The 9,415-nt window shown below is 64.0% G+C and overlaps 2 protein-coding genes across 2 annotated transcripts in view; both read right to left on the reverse strand.

Annotated features, from left to right (window-relative positions):
• The window catches only part of ARSA (arylsulfatase A), an 11,242-nt gene extending 5,738 nt beyond the window's left edge, over nucleotides 1-5,504 (reverse strand). Inside the window, exons 1-4 of the mRNA XM_041401082.1 lie at nucleotides 5,143-5,504; nucleotides 4,081-4,377; nucleotides 2,493-2,662; nucleotides 579-703 (exon numbers count right to left, since the gene is read on the reverse strand). Of these exons, the coding sequence (XP_041257016.1) occupies nucleotides 579-703; nucleotides 2,493-2,662; nucleotides 4,081-4,377; nucleotides 5,143-5,418 (868 nt within the window). The 5' untranslated portion in view covers nucleotides 5,419-5,504. The remainder of the gene's footprint in view (nucleotides 1-578; nucleotides 704-2,492; nucleotides 2,663-4,080; nucleotides 4,378-5,142) is intronic.
• Nucleotides 5,505-6,350: 846 nt separating this feature from the next.
• Nucleotides 6,351-8,854, reverse strand: LOC121334180 (acrosin-like). Its single transcript, XM_041401083.1, has 5 exons — nucleotides 8,764-8,854; nucleotides 8,376-8,636; nucleotides 7,868-8,133; nucleotides 7,587-7,732; nucleotides 6,351-6,716 (listed from the first exon to the last, which is right to left on the reverse strand). The coding sequence occupies exons 1-5, from the start codon at nucleotides 8,832-8,834 to the stop codon at nucleotides 6,351-6,353; spliced, it is 1,110 nt and encodes a 369-aa protein (XP_041257017.1). The 5' UTR covers nucleotides 8,835-8,854.
• Between the last annotated feature and the right edge of the window lie 561 nt (nucleotides 8,855-9,415).

Here is a 9,415-nt window from a genome sequence, read left to right on the forward strand (position 1 = left end):
GTCTGTCCCGCTCTGCCCCCCTTTGTCCCGGGTCCGTCCCAGTCTGTCCCGGGTCTGTCCCGGGTCCGCCCTGCTCTGTCCCCCTTTGTCCCGTCTGTCCCGGGTCTGTCCTGGGTCTGTCCCGCTCTGCCCCCCTTTGTCCCGGGTCCGTCCCAGTCTGTCCCCCTTTGTCCCGCTCTGTCCCCCTTTGTCCCGAGTCTGTCCCGCTCTGTCCCGCTCTGTCCCAGTCCGTCCCGCTCTGTCCCCCTTTGTCCCGTCTGTCCCGCTCTGTCCCTTGTCTGTCCTGGGTATGTCCCGCTCTGTCCCCCTTTGTCCCGGGTCCGTCCCGCTCTGTCCCGGGTCCGTCCCGCTCTGTCCCCCTTTGTCCTGCTCTGTCTCTCTGTCCCGTGTCCGTCCCAGTCTGTCCCCCTTTGTCCCGCTCTGTCCCCCTTTGTCCCGAGTCTGTCCCAGTCTGTCCCGCTCTGTCCCGGGTACATCCCGCTCTGCCCCCCTTTGTCCCGCTCTGTCCCGCTCTGTCCCGGGTCCGTCCCGCTCTGTCCCCCTTTGTCCCGGGTCTGTCCCGGTCCGTCCCGGCTCACCTGGCGCGATCCTGCCGGGCCAGTACGCCAGGGCGGGCTCCCTCATGCCCCCCTCGTAGGTGGTGCCCTTGCCACAGCGGAGGTGGCCGGCGCTGCCGCCGCGCGCCATGCGCAGCGTGGACGGGCTGGGGACAAGGACAGCTGTCACCCGGGCCAGGCCGGTGACACCGGGACCTGCCAGCCCCGGGGCGGCCGGGCTGTGACACACCCGACAGGGACACGCACAGCGGGGCCACCCACCGAGGGACATGGGGGCTTTGGGGTGTCACACGCCTGGCACAAACCCAGTCCAGGTTTGTCTTGGGTTTGTCCCCGGTTTGTCCCGGGTTTGGTCCCGGTTTGATCCCAGTTTGTTCCCCGATTTGTCCCAGTTTGTTCCTGGTCTGTCCCAGGGTTTGTCACGGGTTTGTTCCCGGTCTGTCCCGGGTTTGTCCTGGTTTCTTCCCAGGTTTGTCCTGCTTTGTCCTGGGTTTGTCCAGGTTTGTCCCGCTTTGTCCTGGGTTCGTCCAGGTTTGTTCCTGGTTTGTCCCAGGTTTGGTCCCAGTTAGTCCCAGTTTGTCCCCGATTTGTCCCAGGTTTGTTTTTGGTCTGTCCCAGGTTTGGTCCTGGTTTGTCACGGGTTTGTTCCCGGTCTGTCCCGGGTTTGTCCTGGTTTGTCCTGGTTTCTTCCCAGGTTTGTCCCGCTTTGTCCTGGGTTTGTCCAGGTTTGTCTTGGGTTTGTCCCCAGTTTGTCCCAGGTTTGGTCCCAGTTTGTCCCCACTTTGTCCCAGGTTTGTTCCTGGTCTGTCCCAGGTTTGGTCCTGGTTTGTCACGGGTTTGTTCCCGGTCTGTCCCGGTTTTGTCCTGGTTTGTCCTGCTTTGTCCTGGGTTTGTCCAGGTTTGTCTTGGGTTTGTCCCCAGTTTGTCCCGGGTTTGGTCCCGGTTTGTCCCCGATTTGTCCCAGGTTTGTTCCTGGTCTGTCCCAGGTTTGGTCCTGGTTTGTCACGGGTTTGTTCCCGGTCTGTCCCGGGTTTGTCCTGGTTTCTTCCCAGGTTTGTCCCACTTTGTCCTGGGTTTGTCCAGGTTTGTCCCCAGTTTGTCCCCAGTTTGTCCCGGTTTGTTCCGGGTTTGGTCCCAGTTAGTCCCAGTTTGTCCCCGATTTGTCCCAGGTTTGTTCCTGGTCTGTCCCAGGTTTGGTCCTGCTTTGTCCTGGGTTTGTCCAGGTTTGTCTTGGGTTTGTCCCCAGTTTGTCCCGGGTTTGGTCCCAGTTAGTCCCGGTTTGTCCCCACTTTGTCCCAGGTTTGTTCCTGGTCTGTCCCAGGTTTGTTCCCGGTCTGTCCCGGGTTTGTCCTGGGTTTGTCCAGGTTTGTTCCTGGTTTGTCCCGGGTTTGGTCCCAGTTAGTCCCAGTCTGTCCCCGATTTGTCCCAGGTTTGTTCCTGGTCTGTCCCAGGTTTGGTCCTGGTTTGTCACGGGTTTGTTCCCGGTCTGTCCCGGGTTTGTCCTGGTTTCTTCCCAGGTTTGTCCCACTTTGTCCTGGGTTTGTCCAGGTTTGTTCCTGATTTGTCTTGGGTTTGTCCCCAGTTTGTCCCGGTTTGTCCCGGGTTTGGTCCCAGTTAGTCCCAGTTTGTCCCCGATTTGTCCCAGGTTTGTTCCTGGTCTGTCCCAGGTTTGGTCCTGCTTTGTCCTGGGTTTGTCCAGGTTTGTCTTGGGTTTGTCTGCCCCAACCCCTGGGTGACATCTGGGGGTGTCACATTGGTGACCCAAGCCCTGGGTGACATCTGGGTGTGTCACACACCTGCCCCAACCCCTGGGATGTTTCTGTCACAGCACACCGAGCTCACACCCCGCGTCCCCTCCAGAGCAGGACCCGGGGTGACGCCTGGCGCTGCCACACGCGTGCCGTGCCAGCCGTGCCAGCCGTGCCAGCCGCTCACCCGTTGTCCGAGGTGACGAACACCAGGGTGGAGTTGTCCAGGCCGGTGTCGCGCAGCGCCTGCAGCAGCTGTCCCACCGAGTCGTCGAACTCGGCCAGCGCGTCCCCGAAGGGTCCCCGGCGCGTCCTGCCCGCGAATTCCCGGCTGGCGAACTGCGGGTAGTGCGTGTGCTGCCAGGGGAGAGGGCACCGGATCGACCCCCGCCGGCGACCCCCCCGAGGTGACAAAAGCCACCAGCCGGAGGAGGTTTGTCCCCGCGTCTCAGCGCTGGCACAACGGGAGCTCCGGGGTGAGTTTTCCTCGGGGGTGGCGCAGGGAAGAGGGGAAAGCTGCAGGGAGCAGCAGCCTGAAAGCAGCACCCCAACAGGATCGGCAGGAGCAAGCCCAGGTCACCCAGGAGCAGATTTTGGGGGGGCACGAGGGGAGACGCTGCCCTGTTCTCCCCATGGGACTCGGGCTCCCTTCCCTTCCCTTCCCTTCCCTTCCCTTCCCTTCCCTTCCCTTCCCTTCCCTTTTACTGTCCCTTTCCCTCTTCCCTCCCCCCTTTTCCTTTTCCCTTTCCCTTCCCCTCCCCTTCCCTTTTTCCCTTATCTTCCCCCTTTTTCCTTCCCTTTCCCCTTTCCTTTTCCTCTTTTCTTTTTCCTTTTCCTATTTCCCTTTTCCCTTCCCCTTCTCTGTTTCCCTTCCCCCTTTTCCCTTCCCTCTTTTTCCTTTTCCCCTTCCCTTTTTCCCTTCCCCTCCCCTTTTTCCCTTCCCTTCCCCCTTTTTCCTTTCCCTTTCTCTTTCTTTTCTTTTCCCTTTTCCTGTTTCCCTCTTCCCTTCCCATCCCCCTTCTCCATTTCTCTTCCCCCTTTTCCCTTCCCTCTTTTTTCTTTTCCCTTTCCCCGTTCCCTTCCCTTCCCTTCCCTTCCCCTTTTCTTTTCCCTTTTCCCTCCCCTTCCCTATTCCTTCCCCTTTTCCCTTCCCTCCACTCTTTTCCCTTCCCTTTTCCCTTCGCTTCTCCTTTCCCTTTTCCCTTTTTCCCTTCCCTTCGCTTTTGCTTTTCCCTTTTCTTTTCCCTTTTCCCTCCCCTTCCCTATTCCTTCCCCTTTTCCCTTCCCTCCACTCTTTTCCCTTCCCTTTTCCCTTCGCTTCTCCTTTCCCTTTTCCCTTTTCCCCTTCCCTCCCTTCTTTTCCCTTCCCTTTTTCCCTTCCCTTCGCTTTTGCTTTTCCCTTTTCCTTTCCTTTTCCCTTCCCCCTTCCCCCTTTTCCATTTCCCCTACCGCTTTTCCCATTTCCCTTTTCCATTTCCCCCTTTTCCATTTCCCTTTTCCATTTCCCTTACCACTTTTCCCATTTCCCTTCCCCTTTTCCCTTCTGCCTTTTCCCTTCTCCCTTTTCCATTTCCCCTACCACTTTTCCCATTTCCCATTTCCCATTTCCCTACCCCCTTTTCCCTTTTCCCTTCCCCCTTTCCCCTTTCTCTTCCCCTTTTCCCTTTCCCTTCCCCTTTTCCCATTTCCCTTCCCCTTTCCCCCCTTTCCCCCTTTCCCCTTTCCCCCCTCGTCTCTCCCGTGCCCATCCCGTTTCCCGGCCCGCGCCACCGCACGTGGGACGCGTAGTAGAGCAGGAAGGGCAGGCGCAGGCGGGCGCAGCGGGCGATGAACTCGCGGCAGAAGCGGCCGTAGAGCGGCACCAGCTCGGGGAAGGACACGGGCTGCTGCACGATGCTCTGGTTCCAGAGCAGCGGCACGGCCACCACGCCCTGGTCACACGTCCCGAAGCACTTGGTGTCGGGGGGGAAGCACGTCAGGTTCTGGCAGGGGCCCTGCGAAACACGGCGGGCTCGGCTCGGCTGGGATTCCGCCTCTGGATTTGTTCGTTCATTTAATATTTTTTCATTTTCAGATTTAAAATATTATTTTTTTCTATTTTTCTAGGGTATCTACAAATTCATTTCCCGCACTGAGCTTCATATTAGGGGGGTGGTGACTCTGTGCACAGAGCAGGGAGACAAAACTTACAATTAAATTAAAATCGTAAAAAATTAAAAATAAAGAACGAATTCACGGCCAAGAACTCCATCCCATCCTGCAGACGGCTCCCCCCGCAGCAGCCCGGGGGCTCTGCCCACCCCAGAGCCGCCGGCTCCGCTCTGTCCCTGCCCCGCTCTGTCCCTGCGCACAAGTGTCCCGGGACACCGCGGGTTTGTCCCCCCATCCCTCCCGGGACACCGCGGGTTTGTCCCTCCATCTATCCCGGGACACGGCACGGGCAGCGGGACACGGGACAGACCGGGACACCGCGGGGGCAGCGCCGCACAAGTGTCCCGGGACACCGCGGGTTTGTCCTTCCATCTATCCCGGGACACCCCAGCTCCACCCCGCCCGTTTATCCCGGGACACCGCAGGTTTGTCCCTCCATCTATCCCGGGACACCGCGGGTTTGTCCCCCCATCCCTCCCAGGACACCGCAGGTTCATCACTGCCGGTTTATCCCGGGACACCCAGCTCCATCCCGCCCGTTTATCCCGGGACACCGCGGGTTTGTCCCCCCATCCCTCCCGGGACACCCCAGTTCCCTCCCCCCCGTTTATCCCGGCACACCCCAGCTCCACCCCTCCCGTTTATCCCGGGACACCCCAACTCCACCCCCCCGTTTATCCCGGGACACCCCGCTCCCTCCCCGCCGCGGGGCCGTACCGGGCCGGGCTGCAGACGGCGGCGCTGCTGTAGAAGTCGGTGAAGCGCAGCCCGCGGGCCGCCAGCCGGTCCAGGTGCGGCGTGGCGGACGAGGGGTGCCCGTAGCTGCCCAGGTCCCCGAAGCCCAGATCGTCCGCCAGCACCAGCACGAAGTTGGGCCGGGCGGCGGCGGCGCGCACGGGCGGCGGCAGCACCAGCAGCGCTAGGAGCGGCAGCCAGGGGAGGTGGCGGCCCCGCGGCCCCATGGCGCTGCCCCGGTGTCCCCCCGGTGTCCCGGGAATGTCCCGGGATATCCCCGAGCGCTCCCCGGGCGGTGCCGGCAGTGCTCCAGCCGCTCACGTGGTGCGCATGGCGGCCACGCGGCCGCGGGGCGTGCTGGGAGTTGTAGTTCCGAGCGGCGGTGCCTGGCACGGCCTGGAATGGGAGTGCCAGGGAGGGACGTGGCAGAGCAGGGGTGGCCTCTGGGCAGCGAGGGAATGTCCCCAGCGAGGAGGCTGCACCGCGCTGTGGTCCCCGTTCAGGGCCGGGCGCTGCCCAGGGCAGCTCTGCCTCCTGTGCAGGGGAATTTCTGGGATTTGTCCCTGCCCGCTCCTCTGGTGCCACTGCTGGGATCCCAGGAGCAGAGCCTGGACCTTGCTTCTACAGCAGGAGCTGGGATGGGTCCCACAGCCTCAGAGGCACGAGCTGGTGACAGAGGGGACACCCCGGGTGGCAGCAGCAGCAGCAGCTCAGGGTGGCACTTCCAGCAGCCCCACAGGAGCCCGGCATGGCAGCTCCAGCTGTCCCCGTTGCTGTCCCTCTCAAGGGCTTTTCCCGGGACTGGCACAGCCCAGGCTCTGCTGGGGAGCCTGGGCTGGAGAAGTTTCTCCCTCTCCCCAACTCAGGCCCATCCTCCCCTCCCCGGCTCCCCCTCATCTCCCCCAAACCAGGCCCACCCCCACCCTTTTCCCCCCAGTTCTCCCATCCCTGTTTTTCCCCGGAGACTGCACTGGACACGGTGGCTAAGTGGGAACTGGAACAACTCTAATTGAAGCACAAAGTGGGTTCCCCCTCGGGGCGGGCGCGGGGCTCAGCGTGGGCAGGGCACAGCAGCCCTGGGCACCGGGGCTGAGCTGGCCCCGCAGCCACGGCCCCGGCTGGGAATGCTTGCCAGAACTGGATCAGCTCATCCCGCTGCTCAGGCTTTCTCTCCCTTCAGGAACTGCAGCAGCTCCAGCAGCAGGTTCAGGAATTTCCCCAGGATCTGTTGTTGGAAGGAAACTTTCGTGTAATCCTCCGAGTCCTCCGGGTTGGGATTCTCCTCGTCCTCCAAGTCTGCCTCGGGCTCTTCCTCCGGGCTCAGGAAGGGCTCGGGTGGAGGAGCGTCGGCTTCTGGTGGGAGCAGTCCCATCTGCACCTGGATCCAGGTGTGGAAGTGCTGGGTGGCTGTGAACACCCCGGGCCGCTTGGCCCCGGCACAGCCCTTGCCCCAGCTGGCCAGTCCCACCAGCCAGAAGTAGTCACCAACGTTGTCCTTGCAGACCAGGGGACCCCCGATGTCCCCCTGTGACAGGAGAGAGGGGTCAGGGGCTGTGCCAGGCCGGGCCCTGCCCATCCTGACCCCTCCAGAACTTTGCTCCTGGCTGGATTTCCATGGCAAGGCTCAGCTCTGGGGCTGGGGCCTGCAGGCTGGCAGCGGGAGGGGGCTGGCTCAGGGTGGGCTCTGCAGGGAACGGGAGCTCTGGGACATCCACACCTGGGGCTGCCGGGAGCACAGGGTGGGCTCTGTGGGACAGTGCCAGCCTTGGGGAAAAGGGGACACAGGGCAGGGACAGGGATGGGGAAGGGACACCCGTCAGTGCTGGGGACACGGGGCTGGGAGGGCACCGGGCCAGGCCCAGACAGAGCCAGGCCTTGCTGGGCTCAGGGTCCCCGTGCTGCTCTGGGGGTTCCATGGCTGGCTCAGGGTCCCCGTGCTGCTCTGGGGGTTCCATGGCTGGCTCAGGGTCCCCGTGCTGGCTCTGGGGGTTCCATGGCCGGCTCAGGGTCCCTGTGCTGGCTCTGGGGGTTCCATGGCTGGCTCAGGGTCCCTGTGCTGGCTCTGGGGTTCCATGGCTGGCTCAGGGTCCCTGTGCTGGCTCTGGGGGTTCCATGGCTGGCTCAGGGTCCCCGTGCTGGCTCTGGGGGTTCCATGGCCGGCTCAGGGTCCCTGTGCTGCTCTGGGGGTTCCATGGCCGGCTCAGGGTCCCTGTGCTGCTCTGGGGGTTCCATGGCCGGCTCAGGGTCCCTGTGCTGCTCTGGGGGTTCCATGGCCGGCTCAGGGTCCCTGCCCTGGCTCTGGGGGTTCCATGGCTGGCTCAGGGTCCCTGCCCTGGCTCTGGGGGTTCCATGGCTGGCTCAGGGTCCCCGTGCCCAGCCCCGGGCCCAGCCCCACCTGGCAGGTGTCGATGCCGCCCCGCGGGTACCCCGCGCACAGGTCCTGGGGGTGCACGGCCCCCCCGTACCAGCGGCTGCTGTTGCACAGCTGGACGTCGATGAGCCGCACCTTGGCCTCCTGCAGCACCAGGCGTGGGCTGGGGGCTGCGGGCACAGAGGGCACTGAGCGTGGCCCCGGGCAGACCCCGCGGGGCTGAGCCCAGGCCCGGGCCCGGCCGAGCCCCCGCGGAGCCCCCGGCCCGCCGTGTCCCTGTCCCCAGAGCCCGGGCGGGCACTGACCGCTGTCCGGGGTGGCTCTCCAGCCCGCGATGTAGCAGGTTTTCAGCTTGGGCACTGCCAGGGAGCTGTCGGGCACGCAGCCCAGCTGGATGTAGTCGCTGCACTCCACGGGCTGGTCCAGCTCCAGCAGCGCGATGTTGTTCCTGGCCGTGGGCTCGTCGTAGTACTGGTGCACCAGCAGCCGCTGGATGTGGCGCAGCTGGGCCTCGGGGCCCGGCTGGCTCAGATCCGTGGCCCCGATCACCACTTCCCACCGGGAAATGTCCCTGGGGAGCAGCAGATGGACAGAGGGGTGACACGGAGCAGAGCCGGAGGCTGCAGCAGCCAAATTCCCTTCCTGCACTGGGCACCTGCCTGTGCTGAGGGGACACCCCTGATCGTCCTGTGGGGACATCCCTGACCCTATTCTGGGGACACCCCTGCCCCTCCTTTGGGGACACCCTCGCCCCTCCTGTGGGGACACCCCTGTCCCTCCTGAGGGGACACCCCTGTCCCTGCTCGTCCTTACCCGGCCCTGGCGAAGCAGTGTGCCACCGTGAGCACCCACTGGGGGTGGATCAGTGCCCCCGAGCACATGTGCCACGTGCCGTTCTCCCAGGTGGCCTGGACGCTGATGACACCAGGCCAGGCGCCCGGGTGGACCTCAGAGCCACCCGTGTCCTGGGAGGAGCCATCGGAAGATTCCAAGGATTCGTAGTCGTTGTTCTGGGAATATTCAGCAACCACGGAGCTGTGGTCGAAGGCCATGGGCCGCAGCCCGCAGGTGCCTCTGGAAGCACAAAGCCATCAGTGCCCCGCTCGGGGACAGCAGGGACAGGGACCCCGAGGGGCTCCTCTGTGCCCAGGCTGTGCCAGGGAAGCCCCCGAGTGTCCCCGAGCCCCCCGGGGCCACTGACCTGCAGGTGTCCCAGGTGGCCCCCAGGGGCCCGGCCAGGGCCAGCAGGACGAGCAGCCCCAGCAAAGCCATCGGTGCCAGCGCAGGTGGCAGAGCCAGAGCGGAGCTGTCACCTCTGGTGCCAGCGGGCCGGGGTGACGTCACAGAGTGGCGGAACCTTGGAACGCTTGGGGTGGCAGGGACCGCAGCGACCGCGCGCTGCCACCCGTGCCAGCCGTGCCACCCATGCCAGCCGTGCCAGCCGTGCCCCCCGTGCCACCCGTGACACCCGTGCCACCCGTGCCACCCGTGCCAGCCGTGCCACCCGTGCCAGCCGTGCCACCCGTGCCAGCCCTGCCAGCCATGCCACCCGTGCCACCCGTGCCAGCCGTGAGCAGAGGGGATGTCCCAGATCCAGGGATCCCAGCTGGGACCGAGGGCACAGCAGGAGCTGGGATGGGTCCCACAGCCTCAGAGACACGAGCTGGTGACAGAGGGGACACCCCGGGTGGCAGCAGCAGCAGCAGCTCAGGGTGGCACTTCCAGCAGCCCCACAGGAGCCCGGCATGGCAGCTCCAGCTGTCCCCGTTGCTGTCCCTCTCAAGGGCTTTTCCCGGGACTGGCACAGCCCAGGCTCTGCTGGGGAGCCTGGGCTGGAGAAGTTTCTCCCTCTC

Source organism: Onychostruthus taczanowskii, unplaced genomic scaffold (genome assembly GCF_017590055.1).
Source record: "Onychostruthus taczanowskii isolate IOZ18803 unplaced genomic scaffold, ASM1759005v1 scaffold184, whole genome shotgun sequence".
Taxonomy (NCBI): Eukaryota; Metazoa; Chordata; class Aves; order Passeriformes; family Passeridae; genus Onychostruthus; species Onychostruthus taczanowskii.